Source organism: Scyliorhinus canicula, chromosome 16 (genome assembly GCF_902713615.1).
Source record: "Scyliorhinus canicula chromosome 16, sScyCan1.1, whole genome shotgun sequence".
In the NCBI taxonomy this organism is placed as follows: Eukaryota; Metazoa; Chordata; class Chondrichthyes; order Carcharhiniformes; family Scyliorhinidae; genus Scyliorhinus; species Scyliorhinus canicula.
This window is the reverse complement of record NC_052161.1, coordinates 71,506,837-71,526,678: the sequence shown is the minus strand read 5'-3', so window position 1 is coordinate 71,526,678 and position 19,842 is coordinate 71,506,837. Positions and strand designations below refer to the sequence as shown.

Below are 19,842 nucleotides of genomic sequence, written 5' to 3'. Positions count from 1 at the left end.
CTCCCCCCTCGCACCAAACCCCTCCACCTCCTCGACTCCCTGAGAGCCATGGCAAGAGGCTCTATTGCCAGCGCAAAAAGCAAGGGGGACAGGGGACACCCCTGCCTCGTCCCACGGTGGAGCCTGAAGTACTCGGACCTCCTCCCATTTGTCGCTACACTCGCCATCGGGGCCTCGTACAGCAACCTCACCCATTTAATGAACCCCACCCCAAACCCGAACCTTTCCAACACCTCCCACAAGTACCCCCACTCAACCCTGTCAAAGGCCTTCTCCGCATCCAATGCCACCACAATCTCCACCTCTCCTTCTGCTGCCGGCATCATTATCACATTTAGCAGCCTTCGCACGTTAGTGTTCAGCTGCCTCCCCTTCACAAAACCCGTCTGATCTTCATGTATCACCCCTGGCGCACGGTCCTCTATTCTGGTGGCCAAGATCTCCGCCAGCAACTTGGCGTCTATATTCAGCAGTGAAATCGGCCTGTATGAACCGCACTGCAAGGGGTCCTTATCACGCTTCAGGATCAGGGAGATTAGTGCCCGAGACATCATCGTGGGCAGAACACCCCCCCTCCCATGCCTCGTTAAAGGTCCTGACCAACAGGGGGCCCAGCAGGTCCGCATATTTCTTATAAAATTCAACCGGGAACCCATCCGGTCCCGGCGCCTTCCCCGACTGCATGTGGCCAATCCCACTGACCAGCTCCTCCAACTCGATCGGCGCCCCCAGTCCCTCAACCTGCTCCTCCTGCACCCTTGGAAATTGGAGCCTGTCCAAAAAATTCTCCATTCCCCCTCCACCGCCGGCGGCTCCGACCGGTACAGTTCCCTATAGAAGTCCCTAAAGACCTCATTGACGTCTGCCCCCTGCCGCACCACATTCCCATCTCTCTAGCCGCGTCTCGCTTACGCAGCTGGTGCGCCAGCATCCTGCTCGCCTTCTCTCCATACTCATAGACCGCTCCCTGCACCTTCCTCAACTGTGTCTCCGCCTTTCTGGTGGTCAATAAATCAAACTTGGCCTGCAAGCTACGCCGTTCCCCCAGCAATCCCTCCTCCGGGACCTCCGCGTACCTCCTATCCACACTCAACAGCTCCTCCACCAGTCTCTCCCTCTCCCTCCTCTCCCTATGGGCTCGGATGGAGATCAGCTCCCCCCTAATCACTGCCTTCAGAGCCTCCCACACCATCTCCACCTGGACCTCCCAGCATCATTGACCTCGAGGTACATGTCGATACATCCCCGAACCCTCCTACACACCTCCTCATCAGCCAACAACCCCACGTCCAGACGCCAAAGCGGGCGCTGGTCCCGTGCCTCCCCCATCTCCAGATTCACCCAATGCGGAGCATGGTCAGAAATCTCGATAGCCGAATATTCGGCCTCCTTCACCCTCGAGACCAGTACCCTGCTCAGAACAAAGAAATCAATGCGGGAATAAACCCTGTGCACATGGGAGAAAAAGGAGTACTCCCGAGCCCTCGGCCTCCCGAACCTCCAGGGATCCACTCCTCCCATCTGGTCCATAAACCCCCTCAATACCTTGGCCGCAACTGGCCTCCTGCCTGTCCTTGAACTAGAATGATCCAGTAGGGGATCCAGCACCGTATTGAAGTCCCCCCCCCCATGATCAAGCCCCCCACCTCCAGGCCAGGAATGCGGCCCAACAGACGCCTCATGAAACCAGCATCATCCCAATTTGGGGCATACACATTAACCAACACCACCCTCTCCCCCTGCAGCTTACCGCTCACCATCACATATCTGCCGCCACTATCACCCACAACCTCAGACGCCTCAAACGCCACCCTCTTCCCCACCAGGATCGCCAACCCCCGGTTCTTCGAGTCGAGCCCGGAGTGGAAAACCTGCCCCACCCACCCCTTCCTCAGACGGACCTGGTCTGCCACCTTCAGGTGGGTCTCCTGGAGCATGGCCACGTCCGCCTTCAGATGCGAAAACACCCGGGCCCGCTTAACCGGCCCATTCAACCCCCTCACGTTCCACGTAATCAGCCGGATCAGGGGGCACCCCCGCCCCCCTCCCCCGTCGACTAGCCATAACCCATCGACTGCTCGCCCCTGGCCATCACCCATTCGGCCCGTTTCCCACGACGATAGAACCTCACCCCGACGCCCCCGAACTCCTCCTTGGCCAATCCAACAGCAACCCGGTATCCCCCCCCCCCCCCCCCCCCCCCCCCCGGCTAGGACCCCTCCTAACCGCGACTCTCCCTCCACTGTACTCCCGTGAGCCAGCTGACTTCTGCTGACCCCGGCAGCTCCCGCTCTAACTCCGACCCCTCCCGATATGAGGTCCCCCCATCTCCCCTGCATCAGCTCCTGGGCACAGCTTCAGCGCGAGAAACCCGGTCTAATAGCCCCTCATCACCAGCTCCACCCCCTCGTCCCGCAGCGCGGGAAACCAGAGAAAAGCCCGCGCTTTCACACTGCCCCACCCCACCAATGCAGCTCCCAAACCGCAGTCCCAACCCAACCACCAACTCCATACAAACAAAGACACAGATCAACCACAAACCCCAGTACCCCCCTTAGAACACGAAACCATACCCCATATCGTCCGAAAGCGAGAGAAAAAACAAAAACAAACAGAATAACCCGCTACAGCATAAACAATGATACATGAATAGAATAGAAAAACTCCCACAGCCCCCAATCTTTAGTTCAAGTCCAGCTTTTCAGCCTGCACAAAGGCCCACGCTTCCTCCGGGGACTCAAAGTAGTGATGCCGATCCTTGTAGGTGACCCACAGGCACGCAGGCGGCAACATGCCGAACTTCACCTGCTTTCCATGGAGCACCGCCTTCGTCCGGTTAAACCCGGCTCTCCGCTTGGCCACCTCCGCACTCCAGTCCTGGTAGATACGCACTACCGAATTCTCCCACTTACTGCTCCTCACCTCCTTGGCCCATCGGAGAACACACTCCCGGTCGCTGAACCGATGGAACCGCACCAGCACCGCCTGCAGGAGTTCATTCGCCTTAGGCCGCCTGGCCAGCACTCTATGGGCCCCCTCCAGCTCCAGGGGCAGATGGAAGGATCCTGCCCCCACCAGCGAGTTCAACATCATGGCCACATAGGCCGGCAGGTCCGACCCCTCCAGCGCCTCCTCGAGGCCCAGGATCCGCAGGTTCTTCCTCCATGACCGAAGCTCCATCTCCTCAAACCGATCTTGCCACTTTTTATGAAGTGCCTCGTGTATCTCCACCTTCCCCACAAGGGCCGAAACCTCCTCCTCGCACTCAGAGGCCTGCTGCTGCAACTCAAGTATCGCTGCACCCTGGGTTGTCTGGGTCTCCAGCAGCTTACTCGTCGTCACCTTCAGGGATTCCAACAACTCCCCTTTCAGCAATTCCCAGAATGGCAGCAAAGGAAAGGGCATAGAACATACAGTGCAGAAGGAGGCCATTCGGCCCATCGAGTCTGCACTGACCCATTTAAGCCCACACTTCCACCCTATCCCCGTAACCCAATAAACCCTCCTAACCTTTTTGGACACTAAGAGCAATTTAGCATGGCCAATCCACCTAACCTGCACGTCTTTGGACTATAGGAGGAAACCGGAGCACCCGGAGGAAACCCACACAGACACGGGAAAAACGTGCAGACTCCACACAGACAGTGACCCAGCACGGAATGGAACCTGGGACCCTGGCGCTGTGAATCCACATTTTATCCACTTGTGCTACCGTGCTGCCCAGAGAGGACAGCACCACTCTCCTCACAAAATCCCAAACCTGCAGATACCTAAAGCCATTCCCCTTGGGCAACTAGTACACTTCCTCCAAGCCCTCCAGGCCCGCAAATTTGCCTCATATAAACAAGTCTCCAAAACGATTAATCCCTGCCTGCCGCCACCCCCTAAACCTCGCATTCAGTCCTGTCAGCGCAAACCTATGGTTATCGCAGATCGGTGCCTACACTGTGGCACCCTCCAGCCCCAAATGCTGCCTCCAGTGCCCCACATCCTTAAGGTCGATACCACCACTGGGCTCTCGGAGTGCCTGGCTAGAAAGAACAAAGCCCTCAAACTTGTTTTCCTATATGATGCCGCCTCCACCCACCCCCAAACCGACTCCCCCTCCACAGTCTACTCACACACCATTGCAATATACGCCACCCAATAATAATTTATCATATTTGGCAATGCCAGACCCCCCCCCCCCCCCCCCCCCCCCCCCCCCCCACCCCACCATGCCCCCATTCCAAAAAGGCCCACTGCACCCTTGGGGCCTTCTCCGCGCACACAAACCCAGAGATCAGGGCATTGACTTTCCTAAAGAATGACTTGGGACAAAGAAAGGGAGGTTGTGAAACATGAACAGAAACCTCGGCAGCACCGCCATTTTAACTGACTGCACCCGCCCAGCCAGCGACAGTGGCAACACGTCCAATCCACCTTCATCTGCTCCACCAATTGAGCATCGTGATGCAGTTGGACCCAGCTCCACGCCACCTGGATACTCAAATATTGGATTTGTATTTGTTTTGTCACTTGTACTGAAGTACAGTGAAAAGTATTGTTCTGCATAAGTCCAAACAGATCATTCCATAATGATAAAAACCTTGGGCATAAATTAAAAAATAAATAAATTTAGAGTACCTAATTCATTTTTTTCCAATTAAGGGGCAATTTAACATGGCCAATCCACCTACACTGCATATCTTTGGGTTGTGGGGGAAAAACCCATCTTTACCAATTGGCCATCCTTCGGGGCCCAGTCTGGCTGACCTTCGGCCAACTTTCACGATCCAGGCTGGGCTGGCCGAACTTCGTGATCTACCATTTTTTCTTACCTTTAATGCAACAAGCGTGTCTGTTTGGTCCTCATGATCTCACTTGCTATGTTATTCAATGTTACATTTCTGCTGAGGACTTTAGCTGACTATTTTAGTTCTTATTACATGTGTTGAAAGTAAAATTGAGATTTATCCTCAAACCTGTCATGCTTTGTCTGCAAATGCCTTGGAAGTTTTAAGGGTTTTAAACTTTAATTTTCCAGTACTTCCCTGCATATAACGCACATGGGCTTCACATCCTGATTTGCATTGGCACAATTAATAAAGCCATACCTTAAAATAATCATTTTACAGCTTTGTTCCTGATTTCAGCTTCTTCTTAACGGGCTGTCCATCAGAGGCCCTGGAGCTCACACCAGCACTGCTTTGTCCTGTTGTGGATTCTCCCGAGCCACTCTCTCCAGCAGATTTAGTTGAGATATCCTGGCATGTTTGTGTCTCTGGCCCTCTCTTCCTTATTACAAAACAATCAATTTTAAATTCTTCAGTCCTGTTGCTTGCTTGTTACTAACAAAACGGAGGAATCTCTCTTCAGCCCAGGGCACATGGCGTCAGTGATGGGGTATGTGACCTGCTCTCTGTCACCGCTCCAGGCAGGAAGACGATTAAAAGAATAATAAAAATCTGCTCCTGGGTCTGCATATTGCTGAGGGGGCATGCATGCGTGAGAGAGCTGGCATTCTGAAAGCTGGTTGCAGCCGGCGATTCAAAAGCCGGTCACGGCTGTTGGCACTACTGCCCATAATTGGGAAAGCAAGGACACATGACCTTGTGACCCTCCCGACGCCTGCCTGCGACCCATCCACGTGTCGTGACCCTGGGTTTGAAAATGACTGCACTAGATAGACGGAAGCGCCAACGTAAATATAAATATGCTAAAGCCTTGCTATGACTGGGAGATTAGTCTGACCAGCTTTTGGTTGTGAAAAAAAGAAGAGAAGATTATTAGATACAATTAAGCAGTTAGAAGGTTCTCCGATCAAACCCTACCTGCAAAATCTGCCAATAGTGCCAGGAAATTTAGACAGAATGTTACCTGATCTTCCAAAAGTGACACAACCAAACTGTTCATGAAGTACACTGTGATATGTCGTGATAAACCAGTGCGGACGTCTGTATTTCAACATGACCATGATGTGAGAAATGCTGTTTGAGATGAGGAATGCTTCTGCTGCAGTTCTATGGCTAATCAATTGGGAATTGATGGATTACATAACTGATGATATATGTTGAAGATCCACTGATCCAAAGAGCGAGTGCTAAGATCACCTATCTGGGACATGTCGTGGGACAAGGTAAAGTCATTATAGACTTTCTTGTTCAAAAAACGAAAAGCAAAATGTTACGGTTCTTAGGAATGTCTGCCCTGATAATCGGAGCGGGCTCAAGCGCAGCCTTTGTAATTGGAGAGGGCTCAGGGGCAACCCTGGTAATCGGAGAGGGCTCAGGGATAGATCTGGGAGTCATATATAAATGGAAACAGCCCGGTGACAGTATGTGTCTTGAATCTCAACCGTATCTCTTTTAAAAAACATTATTTGTCCTTAATTGGATCTCCCCCCGACGTCCAAAGGTCTGGTCAAGGATTGTAACAACACTCACTTTCCTTTTGAAAGTTATTGCTGAAGTTGCTTCCATCACTTTTTAAGGCATTGCATTCCAAATTATAATGATACATAATGCAAAAAAAAAAGAAGCACCTCAGGCTCTTTTGCTAATTATTAATTTTGTCCTCTACATTTCAGAGCTGCTCTGTGCCAGCATCTTAGGCACTAAAGTTCTGAAAAGACATCTTGGGCGGGATTCTCCATTGGTTGACGCCGAAATCGGGAAACACGATAGGTTCCAATGCCAAAATCACGGCAGGCACCCATTCAGCACCAAATCGCAAATCACCTTGACAGCGGCGTCAAAGCGGTCCGGAACGCTCGTACAGTAAACACCATTTGCATATCATTGGCAGGCCTGACCTGGTATTCTCCCGGCTTCCGCAATTCTCAGGCTCCGATGGGTCAAGTTCCCGATGGCGAAGTTCACTTGTGCTTTTAAAAATGTGAAACCAGTGTCATGGCTGCTGAGGGAGGGAGAGAGAGAGGGTACCAAAAGTGTCCAGCATCGCCATAGTTTGCTGACATTTGTGCTGCTGGCCGGGGAGGCTTCTGTCAGGGTTGAGGGGAGTAGTGGAGGTGTGGCCAGGAGGTGGGCTGTGGGGTCGAGGTGAACGGGCACGGAACAACATTGCCGCAGCCGGAAAGGCAGCCATGCAGCTGCGCATATCACTGACAACCCACTGTGAACCGTAGGCCACAGGTCATAGAATCACAGAATTTACAGTGCAAAGGAGGCCATTTGGCCCGTTCAGTCTGCACTGGCCCTTGGAAAGAGCATCCTACTTAACTTACCTCCACCCTATCCCCGTAACCCAGCAACCCCACCTACCCTTTTTTTGGATACTACGGGCAATTTAGCATGGCCAATCAACCTAACCTGCACATCTTTGGACTGTGGTGGAAACTGGAGCACCCGGAGGAAACCCACGCAGACACGGGGAGAACGTGCATACTCCGCACAGACAGTGACCCAAGCTGGAAATCGAACCTGGGACCCTGGATCTGTGAAGCAACTGTGCTAACCACTGTGCTACGGTGCACAGGAGTCCCCCCAAGCCACTCCCCCAGGTGCCCTCTGGCCCCAGCCGATCCATCAGCTGTATGGGCGTGCTTCATCACAACTAGTGCCACCTTGCTGGCTGGGAAGTGTGTGTGTGGCGATTGTAATTATGTATGTGGCTGTAGCTTGTCGCCCTTGCGAGTGTCAATCACAGACCCAACGAATCCCACACTGCTTTTCATTGGAATCGATTGTGTTCCACATGGCGCCGGTGCTAGCCCCTCTACAGTCACTGAATCCATCAGGTTCGCCGCCAGTTTTGATGTCGTGAATGTCCACAAATCCTGTACTGGTGTCAATACTTAGGGCGGGATTCTCCGATCGCCGATGCTGAAATTGCGTTCGGCGATCGGCTGGAGAATCCACCTTTACGCTGTAATTGGGGGCGGCGTACTTATTGCGATGCTCTGCACCTTCAAAAACAGCATACTCGGTGAGCACGCCATATGGACGTCACCAGAGGCCCTCCCTGATGGGCCGAGCGGGGCATGGGGCGCGTGTCCTCACAACGGTCGGGGACTTCACGTGGTGGCTGCAGACTGAGTCCAGCACTGCTGCTGTTCCGCTGGCGGGGGGGGGGGGGCTTCGGCGGGGGCTGGGAGAACTGGTGAGGCATGGGCCAGGGGTGGCGAGGCTGGTTACAGAGGGGCTGTTTTTGGTAGGCCGGGTCCATGTTGCACAGCACGGCCAAAGGCCTGGCCATATCCAGAGGCTTTAGGCTGCGCGACTGCGAACCCCCCATCATTGCAGGGGCACCGCCGACTTTCTGGTCATAAGACCAGATGGCTCCTGGAGACATAGCCACAGAATCAGATAATCCAGACCTGTGTGTCAGGAATGGAGCCCCTTATGTAAGTATAGATTATTGCACTCAACATTTTAATCAATTTTCCAAAACTGTTTCACAGCTTGATAATTAGTTAATGACTCTGTTCCAGCTTTTCCACACAGGCTGCATGAATCCACTTAAGGAAATTCTCTTCACTATGCATTTTCCTCCAATTGATTCCAAACCCGTTATTCTTTTGTGTGCTATAATCAGGCACCAGTTTCCTGCCTAAATGTTGAATAAATATCACAGCGACAGGGCTTGGCATGCTAGATAAGTTCTGTTAAGTTAGTAAATAAGAGCTTGAGTACTTCTGTCAAGTAATATGATAAAGGGAACACGAGAAGAGACATCTATGAGCGTGCGAAAATGAGGTACAGAATGTTCATTCTGTTCATTGACCTTGTCCTATACTTTTGTGTTGCAACTTAACAACATGTCCACCATCATCTTCCACCACCCTTTACACTCCAAAGTAAACACGTGCAACAAGCAAAACAAAAGAGCCCCAAAAAAATCCTTAGACAGCGGAAGGGAAGCAAAATTAGGACATTTCTTTCTGATCCTCCGAGGGTTCTTAAAGGCACCGTGGTCTGGAGACAGATTGGCCAGCACTCCACCTTCACAAAGTGGTGTCAGCCATGGTAGGGAACTGAACCTGCAACTTTTTTAATGCCGGCAACTTATTTCAAAAGGTCAACAACTCTCTGCAATTAAAGAAGACTTCCGACCATCCAAACTAGTTCTGTGTTTAAGCAACCTAGGAGCACGTCCCTTGGTTCTCCCTAACCTCTTTATCTTCAATAACTTATCCATTCGGATCAAATTGAATCCTTTCATTATTTTGACAATCTCAATTCAAATCTCCTCAAAAGTCTGTGCTGTTCTAGAAAGGATTAATGTCTAGACATTTATAATTTCTGCAACTAATCGGAGGAGCCTGTTTTCAATGTTATCTGTTCCCCATTTGTGTGGTTTGAATGCTGTACTTGATATGTAGCATGGTTTCATCAAGTAATTGATGAACCATCAATTGGACGCGAGACACGATAAAGATCCAAACTGTGGCTTTAATCAGCTAGTTGTTAGCCCGGTGGTTGACTACAGAGAAAGGCCGACTGCCGGGAAACCTGGGCACTTACTTATACCCCACCTCGGAGGCGGGGTCTACTTGCCTCTCAACCAATTGGTGAGAAGTCACATGACTAGTCCCAGCCAATGAGACGAGAGGCATATGACCAGCCAGAGCCAAAAGGAAACCAATGCTCTGCACCAATGGCAGTGCTCCCACTCATATCACCACATTCACCCCTTGTGGAGAAAGGCGGCGGGGGGGGGGGGGGGGGGGGGGGGGGGGGGGAGAGATCCGAGGACTGGTGGTATGAGTAGAGATAATCGAGAAGATATGGGCTGCCCACTGGCTCGTGGCAAAATAAACAATACTACATTAGGGTGCAAAATAAATTACAATAGAGTCCAATAAAGTCCCATGGTTGCATCAGATGGACATGATCAGCCTGTTGAGTGCCCGTGGTGCTCTGGTGGACCGCCGCAGTGGAGCCGGTGACGTCGGGCCGATGGTCATCCTTGCCTCCGGGAGCGTCGGTCGTAGATGTGTCTCCGTACTCCGGGCCGGTGGTGGAAATGCTGTACTCGGGGAAGAGGGGGTATATGCGCTGGATCGTGGGGGCGCGGGGGGAATTGGAGTTGGGGGGGGGAGGTGGTGAAGGAAGAGGAGAAGGCCGCACACCGGCGGGTGCCAGGTCCCGAAGCAAGACCGTATCCTGCCGACCGTCGGGATACTCCACGTACGCATACTGCGGGTTGGCGTGGAGTAACTGGACTCACTCAACCAACGGGTCGGACTTGTGCACCCGCACATGCTTCCTGAGAAGGATGGGCCCGGGAGTGGCCAGCCAGGTCGGGAGAGGGGATCCTGAGAACGACTTCCAAGGGAAAACAAGAAGACGTTCATGAGGTGTTTGATTAGTGGTAGTACAGAGGAGAGACCGGATTGAGTGAAGGGCGTCGGGGATGACCTCTTGCCAACGGGGGATAGGGAGATCTCTGCACCGTAGGGCCAGCAGGATGGTCTTCCAAATGGTGCCATTCTCCCGCTCGACCTGACCGTTACCCCGGGGGTTATAACTGGTCGTCCTGCTAGAGGCTATGCCACTGCTGAGCAGGAATTGACGTAGTTCGTCACTCAACTACGGTCGCTGTGGATGTACGTGGGGTAACCAAACAGGGAGAAGATGGATAGGAGGGCCTTTATGACGGTTGTTGTGGTCATGTCGGGACAGGGAATGGCAAAAGGGAAGCGGACGTATTCGTCAATAACACTCAAGAAATATGTGTTACGGTTGTTGGAGGGGAGGGGACCCTTGAAGTCTATACTGAGACGTTCAAAGGGGCGGGGTGCCTTGATCAGATGCGCTCGTTCGGGGCGGTAGAAGTGCGGTTTGCACTCGGCGCAGACGTGGTAGTCCCTGGTGACGGTCCTGACTTCCTCAATGGAGTAGGGCAGGTTGCGGGTCTTAATAAAGTGGTAAAAACGGGTGACCCCTGGATGGCAGAGGTCCGTGTGGAGGGAGCGGAGGCGGTCAATCTGCGCGCTGGCGCAGGTACCGCGAGATAGGGCATCGGGAGGCTCGTTGAGCTTACCAGGACGATACAAGATATCGTAGTTGTACGTGGACAACTCGATCCGCCACTGCAAGATCTTGTCGTTCTTGATCTTGCCCCTCTGTGCATTATCAAACATGAAAGCCACTGACCATTGGTCTGTGAGGAGGGTAAACCTCCTGTCGGACAGATAGTGCCTCCAATATCGCACAGCTTCGACTATGGCCTGTGCCTCCTTTTCCACCGAGGAGTGGCGGATTTCGGAAGCGTGGAGGGTTCGTGAGAAGAAGGCCATGGGTCTGCCCGCTTGGTTCAGGGTGGCCGCCAGAGCTACGTCAGACGCGTCGCTCTCGACCTGGAATGGGAGGGACTCGTTGATAGCATGCATCGTGGCCTTTGCGATATCCGCTTTGATGCGGCTAAAGGCCTGGCGGGCCTCCATTGACAGGGGAAAGGAGGTGGACTGGATGAGGGGGCGGGCTTTGTCGGCGTAGTTGGGGACCCACTGGGCGTAATAGGAGAAGAAACCCAGGCAGCGTTTGAGGGCTTTGAGGGAGTTGGGGACAGGGAGTTCCATCAGGGGGCGCATGCGTTCGGGGTCGGAGCCTATCACTCCGTTACGCACTACGTAGCCGAGGATGGCTAGACGGTCGGTGCTAAACACGCACTTATCCTTATTGTAGGTTAAATTAAGGAGTTTCGCAGTTCGGAGGAATTTTTGACGGTTGATGTCATGGTCCTGCTGGTCATGGCTGCAGATGGTGACGTTATCGAGGTACAGGAAGGTAGCCCGTAACCCATGCTTGTTGACCATTCGGTCCATCTCCCGTTGGAAGACCGAGACCCCATTTGTGACACCAAATGGAACCCTGAGGAAGTGGTAGAGGCGCCCATCTGCCTCAAACGCGGTGTACTTACGGTCACTCGCGCGAATGGGGAGCTGGTGGTAGGCGGACTTAAGATCCACCGTGGAAAAGACTTTGTATTTTGCGATCCTGTTAACCAGGTCGAAAATACGGGGGAGAGGGTACGCGTCCAGCTGCGTAAACCTGTTGATGGTCTAACTGTAATCAATGACCATCCGGTTTTTCTCCCCAGTCCGAACTACCAGCACTTGGGCTCGCCAGGGACTGTTGCTGGCCTCGATAACTCCTTCCTTAAGGAGCCTCTGGACCTCGGACCCAATGAAGGTCCGGTCCTGGGTACTGTATCGTCTGCTCCGAGTGGCGACAGGTTTACAATCTGGGGTGAGATTAGCAAACAAGGAAGGGGGGTCCACTTTGAGGGACGCGAGGCTGCAGACAGTAAGGGGGGGGGGGGGGGGGGCGGGGAAATAGGACCGCCGAATTGGAAGGTTAAGCTCTGCAGGTTGCACTGGAAATCCACGCCCAAGAGTTTGAAGTTTTTGAAAACCCTCCCCTGGACCACGAGGTCCGCTATGCAGCACCCGGTGATTTGGACAGAGTGCGAACCCGAAGCCAATTCGATTTTATGCTTAACTGGGTGGATGGGGAGCGCGCAGCGTCTTACCGTGTCGGGGTGGACGAAACTTTCCGTGCTCCCGGAGTCCAATAGGCATTTTGTCTTGCGTCCGCTGAGCTGGATCGTTGTCGTAGTCTTGGCAAGCAAGCCTGGTCGCGACTGGTCGAGTGTGATGGAAGCAAGTCGTGGCGAGAGTTCCAGGTCATCCTCGGTGGCAGAGTAATCGCTGGCAAGGCCTTCCGTGTTGGCCCAAGATTGGCGGCGCCCAGGACCCACACGTGGAATCGGGGTCCCAAGATGACGGCGCCCAGGACCCACACGTGGAGCCGGGGCCCCAAGATGGCGGCGCCCCTGACCCGCACGTGGCGTCCGGGACCCAAGATGGCAGCGCCCGTGGGAACCTCGTGGCAGCTGGGGGCAGTGTCAGTGGCGTCTGCGGGCCGGTCGGAGCAGCCGGGAGCGGGGGTTGGGAGGACCGTGGGCCAGTTGCTGGCCGGAGAGTTCGGTGCGCGGCGCGGGGCTCTGGGGGAGCCCGGGGGGGGGGGGGGGGGCGATCCACGGTCGCTGCGCGGAACAGCAGCGACCGACTTGGACTGGCAGACCACCGCGTAGTGGCCCTTCTTCCCGCAGCTCTAACACAGAGCGGAGCGGGCCAGGCAGCGCGGGCGGGGGTGTTTAGAGGGGCCACAAAAATAGCAGCGGGGCCCCGAAAGCTTGTCGGAGCGTCCCGCAGCGAAGGCCTGGGGGGGGAGGGGGGGGTGTCAGGGTCAGCAGAGGACGGCGCATGCCACGAGGTCCAGGTGGTTGCTGCACGGCCGGGGGCGTATGCGCGGGCGTTCAGGTCGGCGACCTCCAGGGAGGTTGCAAGGGTCCGTGCCTCAGCTAGGCTGAGGGCGTTCTTCTCCAGCAATCGTTGGAGGATAGAGGAGGATTGCATGCCGGCAACATAAGCGTCTCTAATTAAATGTTCCATGTGCTCAGTCACAGAAGCTTGGGGACAGGCGCACATTCTCCCTAGAGCTGTGAGGGCCTGGTAAAATTCGTCGAGTGACTCACCAGGGAACTGCTGTCTAGTCGTTAGGAGATGCCGTGCATATACTTCGTTGACCGGCCGGAGAAAAAGTGCCCTTTCAGGATATCCATGGCCGCGTCATAATCACTTTCGTCCTCATTCATTGAGTATACCGCCGTGCCCACGCACGAGTGGAGGATGTGGAGTTTCTGCTCCTTGGTGGGCTGCTGGCTGCAGTTGTCAAGTACTGTTAAAACACGCCTGCCAATGTTTAAAGATTGCAGGCGCATTTGAGGCATGCGGGCTGGTGCGGAGGCAGTCGGGCTTGATGCGTAGCTCCATTTCAAAATTCTAGCTGATTAAATTGATGAACCATCAAGTGGACGCAAGACATGATGAAGATCCAAACTGTGGCTTTAATCAGCTCGTTGTTAGCCCGGTGGTCGACTACAGAGAAAGGCCGACCGCCGGGAAACCTGGGTACTTATACCCCGCCTCGGAGGTGGGGTCTACTTGCCTCTCGACCAATTGGTGAGCAGTCACATGACTAGTACCAGCCAATCAGACGAGAGGCACATGACCAGCCAGAGCCAATGGGAAACCAATGCTCTGCACCAATGGCAGTGCTCCCACTCATATCACCACAGTAATTTCCACTAGTCTCCTAGCAGAATAATGTTTTTTTTTAATGGTTATTTTCAAAATGGTCTACAGATTTGTTGAATTGCGATGCAGTGCATTCATTCTTAAACTGCTGCTGACACATATGCAAATATACTGAAAATGACTGGTGACTTAAAAGGTTAAAGCAGTAACATGTGATATCACTAAGTGCCAGGATAAAACACTCTAGGGCATCTGGCATTAGCAGAGCTCAGCCTCCATTCTATCTGCCACTGTAAATAAAATAGTTTCATTACAGAGGGACGGAGTGGGGGGGGCAGAGAAATGCATTTGTGCCTCCATAAATGAAAGAAGCTGAACTGTTGACCCAGTTTCGTGTGTGTGTATCTTTTAATTTTTGTGGCTTCTTCTTCATATAGTTCGACTACAATTACAGCTGGCTGAAATTTGGTGGGTTAAATTTACAACTTTTGAAAGTAATGAGAATTAGACAGCTGACCTACATCTCCAATGTTATACTTGAGAGAGACAAGTTAAAAATTGCACATTGAGCACAGAAAAGCTTCCTCTGTTGCTTCTCTGAGGACAGCTGTCCATGACATAAACAAGATGTACACCCATGTACCATTTTTCTTATTAGAAAATTGTCTGTGACATTAATCATGGCAAGGTGAAGTGTACGTTATTTTGCTGCTCTGTGATTTTCTGCAATAGCTTTAATCGCCTCACATGAGTTAACATTAAAGGTAAGTTTTAACAAAAGCTTTTTTGATATTTCTGAAGAAAAAAACATTGCAAAGACAGAAAGTGTCAATATATTATCTGCATAATATGTTTATATTAACGCTATTATCTAAGTGACGGAGGGATGATTGGGGGTGGGGAAGAGACAGCAAGAGAGGCAGCAAGGATGGAGGCGTGAAGCTGCAAAGCATTATGCTGCATTTTGTATTTCATTAATATTTCCTACTTGCAGAACTGGACTCGTTCTCAAGATTTCACATTTCACCTAGGTTACAATATGTGATGACATCTGTTGTGATGACATCATAAAAGACCATAGTAACTACAAAACCTATTCCCTCTAAATTACATTGGCTTTAAGACATGCCAAGGTATTTCAAATTCAGTTGGTTCACACGAAGACTAAGGAAGCTGAGAAAACCAAGAAGGAGTCCATCTTTTTCAGTTTTGCTCCAATTTATACTGAGGAAAATTCAAAACACCCCCAAGTACGAAAGAGTAAATGACATTGACCTTGAAGAAAAGCCCCTCACTGTGGCTGAACAGCTGCAACTTGGGCGCTACTGACACTGAGGAAGAGAGAAAACTGGTACCTGATCTTCATGTAGCTAATAATGGCCTTGCCTTGGTCGACTGTGAAGAATTCTCTGCTACCACCCTTTTCTAACCTTGACAGAACAACTTCAGCCATGACTTTCTTGAGCTCTTTTAAATTATCTGGCAACGACAAGTGTTTCTCTGTAATAAAACACAGCATTGAGTGAGCGACCAACTGACTTAGGAGATATTCCATTTCATATAAAATGAAGAAGCATTAAGCCGGGAGTGACAACCAATTTTTGAAAGCTTGTTATATCTACCATCAAATTAAAGATGTTGCCTTTTATATATGTGGCATTAAAATCATATTGATTAAATTATCATGCAGCAACATTGGCATGATTATAATCTTTCCACTGGTCTTAACCAGTTGCCCTATTTGCAGTGTTTGTTTCCTACAGTTAAATCGGAAGAGGTGAACTCTACTTAAAATAATTTGCTTGATCTCTCCCTGATGAGAATCCAGACAGTGGTTCAGCCACACAAACAAGACGTTCCTCGGTTTAATTCTCAGTTGGTCTTGGGCACATCACTAGTAAGGATGGTACAATGTGTTTCAACACCATTCAGGGAGGGAAGAAGTTGGCCAGGGATCCTGCTCCTAATTCCTATTCAGTGAGCCTGCTGGAATATGCATATGAGGTCAGCACTGGGCTTGTCTCTAAAGTCTCCATAGTCCAACAGCTGAACATTCATTGTTGACATTCTTAATGGCCACTTGGGTAAGGTACCTGAGACCACCAAGTGACTGAAACGCTACTTCAGCAACGAATGAAGGTCTTCACAAGATATGAGGAGCAACAAGAAGAAAGTAAGGGTGATAAAGGAAGCAAGTGTCACTATTTAAAAATTCTTAGGTGGTATCACTTTGACTGTCGGAAGGTTGTGGATTCAAACCACACTCGAGACCTAAACAAAATCTAGGTTGCCATTCCAATGTTCTACTGAAGGAGTACTGCACGATTGAAGATGCCATCTTTCAGATAATACCAAGGTCCTGACTGTACTTTCAGTTGTTTCCAGATGAGACACTGTATAGCCGACAACACCAAAACCAACAAGCCCATCTTCTCAACACAACTCTCTCCAGATCACATCTAATTGCCATTTAAATCCATTTATACCTCTGCCTCAGCGACCTTTTCTAGTAACTTATTCCATGACTTGATTACCATTTATGTGGAGGGTCACCACCCCAACTTTGCTTCTTAGTTCAAAATTCCCCATTTTATTTATTTGTTTATTTATTTTTCTCTTTTCAAACATTATTCCCAACAATCATCTATACAGTTTATACAGATTTTTCTCCTTTTTCACCCCCCCCCCCCCCCCCCCCCACCCCCCCCCCCCCCCCCCCCCCCCACCCCCCAGGTATGAACAGTTCCTCAAATATGGTCAAAAACATCCCCACCTTTTCTCGAACTCCCTTGCTGAGCCCCTTAACTCATTCTTTATCTTCTCTAACCGCAGGAAGTCAAACAGGCCACCCAACCATGCTGCTACCCCCGGTGGTGATGCCGACCGCCACTCCAGCAAAGTTTGTCGCCAATTTATCAGCCGTTAAATTTATCATGCTCATCCTTGCACAAGAGGAGGTCCCGTTTGCCCTTTGCAGTGCCTCATTCCATTCTCCCCAATTGATCTCCATTCCCAACTCCGCTTCCCATTTCTCCTTGATCTTCACCACCCGCTTGTCTCCCTGCTCCCCCAACCACTTATATATATCCCCAGTTCTCGCTTCCCTTCCACATCTGGAAGCAGCAGTTGCTCCAGCAGGGTGTATCCCGGCAATCCAGGGAACTCCTTCCAGATCTTTCGTGCAAAGTCCCTAACCTGTAGATACCTGAACTCACTACCCCTCGGCAGCTCTACCCTGTCCCTTAGCTCCTCCAGGCTGGCAAACCCTTCCTCCAAATACAAATCCCTCACCTTGACCAGCCCCACTTCCCTCCACCTCCTGTATACACTATCCATTCCACCTGCTCAAACCCATGATTCTCGCACAGCTGCGTTAGCACCGACGTCCCTTCCACCCTAAAATTCCTCCTCAGCTGATTCCATATCTTCACCGTGGACTGCACCACTGGGCTCCCTGCATACCTACTCGGAGCCATTGGCAATGCTGCTGTCACCATAGCCCTCAAACTAGACTCCTTACAAGATTCCTCCTCCATCATAACCCACTCGACCCCTTCTCCTTCCCACCACCGCCGCACATTGTCCACATTCGCCGCCCAATAATAATGAAGCAAGTTTGGCAACGCCAACTCCCCCTGCTGCCTCTGCCTCTGTAGCAGGGTCCTCCCTATCCTTGGCATCTTTCCCGCCCATATAAAGTCAGAGATGATTGTGTCCTCTTTCCGAAAAAAGACCTTTGGTATAAAGATCGGGATAGCCTGAAAGAGAACCTCAGCAGAATATTCATTTCCACCACCTGGACCCTCCCCGCCAACATTAAATGCAGTGTATCCCACCCCTTAAGATCCTCCCTGGCCTCCTCCACCAGCTTCGTTAAGTTCCACTTATGGAGCCCCGTCCATTCCCTTGCTATCTGAATCCCCAAGTACCTAAACCTATCCCTCGCTACCGAAAATGGCATCTCCCCCAAATGTGCCAGCTCATTCACCGGGAATACCTTGCTTTTCCCTACATTGTGTCCCGAGACCCCTTCAAACCTCCCCAACAGGCCCATAATCCTTCCCATACTCTCAAACGGATCCAAAACCGACAGCAAGAGATCATCGGCATAGAGCGGCACATAATGCTCCCTCTGTCCCCTCATTAATCCCTGCCATTCTGCCGACCCCCTGAGAGCCATCACCAATGGCTCTATGGCCAGCGGGCACCCTTGCCTCGTACCCCTGTGTGCATCAAAGCTTATTGAGCTCCTATCATTCGTCCTCACCCTCGCTCTTGGCGCCACATACAGCAACCGTATCCATGCCACAAATCTCGGCCCAAACCCAAACCATCCCAAAACCGCGAACATGTACCGCCACTCCACCCGATCAAATGCTTTCTCCGCGTCCATGGACACCACCACCTCCGGTACCAGATGTCTCGACAGATTCATCACCACATTCAACAGCCGTCTTATATTACTCGCGAGCTGCCTGCCCTACACGAAGCCTGTTTGATCTTCTGCAACCACCCCCGGGATACAATCCTCCATCCTCCCCGCCAACAACTTAGCCAATACTTCCACATCTGTGTTGAATAGTGATATGGGTCGAAAACGATCCACATTCCACTGGATCCTTCCCTTTTTCGGTGATTAGTGTGATTACTGCCTACTTCATCGTCTCCGGCAACTCCCCCTTCTCCAGAGCTTCATTAAACGCTCCCAACCGATGTGGTGCCAGGTCCACCACAAATTCCTTATAAAATTCTGCAGGGTGCCCATCCAGCTCAGGGTCCTTCCCCGACTTCATACCCCTGATACTATCCAACACCTCCCTCAGCCCCAGGGACTCCTCCAACACCTGTCTCTTTGCTTCCTCCACCTGGGGAAATTCCAGCTCATCCAGAAACCACCCCCATGTCCCCCTCCTCTCCTCCTGGGTCTGCCTCATAAAGTCCCTGGTAATACTCTCTAAATGCCTCACTTTTCTTCCCTGGCTCTGACACCACATCCCCAGCCCCAGTCCGGATCTTTAATATTTCCCTGGATGCAGCCTGCCTGCGCAGCTGGTGCGCCAGCATGCGGCTCGCCTTCGCCCCATTGCACCCCTCTTGCCCTACGCAGTTGCCCTCCCGCCCTCCCTGTTGTCAGCCTGTCAAATTGCCCCAGAAACTTTTTCCTCCTCGCCAATCCCTCCACGGTGAGCACCCTCAAATATTCCCTGTCCACCTCCACTATCTCGCTCACTAGATGGTCATGTTCCGCACTCCTTTCCTTATTCGCACAAACCATAAATGAGATAATTTCTCCCCAGACCACTGCCTTCAGTGCTTCCCAAAAAATGCCCACCGACACCTCCCCATTCTGATTGAACTCCACATAATCCCTAATCGCCAACCGCACCTTATCACAAAAACCTCCATCCGCCAACAACCCCGAGTCAAACCTCCACCCCGGCCTCTGCTCTCGTCCCGTACGGAACTGAATATCCAGCCAGTGGGGTGCATGGTCCGAGATAGCTATCCCCGCATACTCTGTCCCTTCCACCCCAACCAAAATCTCCCGACTCACCACAAAGTAATCAATCCTCAACTACACCTTATAGACGTGTGAAAAGAAGGAATACTCCGTTCCCCCTGCGTTCTGAAAGCGCCATGGATCCACCATACCCATCCTCTCTAAATTCCCCCATTTTAACTAACCCCTGGTACTTGAACCCTTCAAACATAGGAAACAATTTATGAGAGCTAATTTTGTCAAGTTCCTTCTTAACCTCAAAAGGTGTCAGCCTTTACATGGAAGTAGCTCTCTT

At 51.6% G+C, this 19,842-nt stretch overlaps 1 protein-coding gene across 1 annotated transcript in view; it reads right to left on the bottom strand.

Annotated features, from left to right (window-relative positions):
• cabcoco1 (ciliary associated calcium binding coiled-coil 1) overlaps window positions 1-19,842 on the bottom strand; it is a 147,834-nt gene that overhangs the window by 112,220 nt on the left and 15,772 nt on the right. The window contains exon 4 of the mRNA XM_038774024.1: window positions 15,403-15,547. Within this exon, the coding sequence (XP_038629952.1) occupies window positions 15,403-15,547 (145 nt within the window). The remainder of the gene's footprint in view (window positions 1-15,402; window positions 15,548-19,842) is intronic.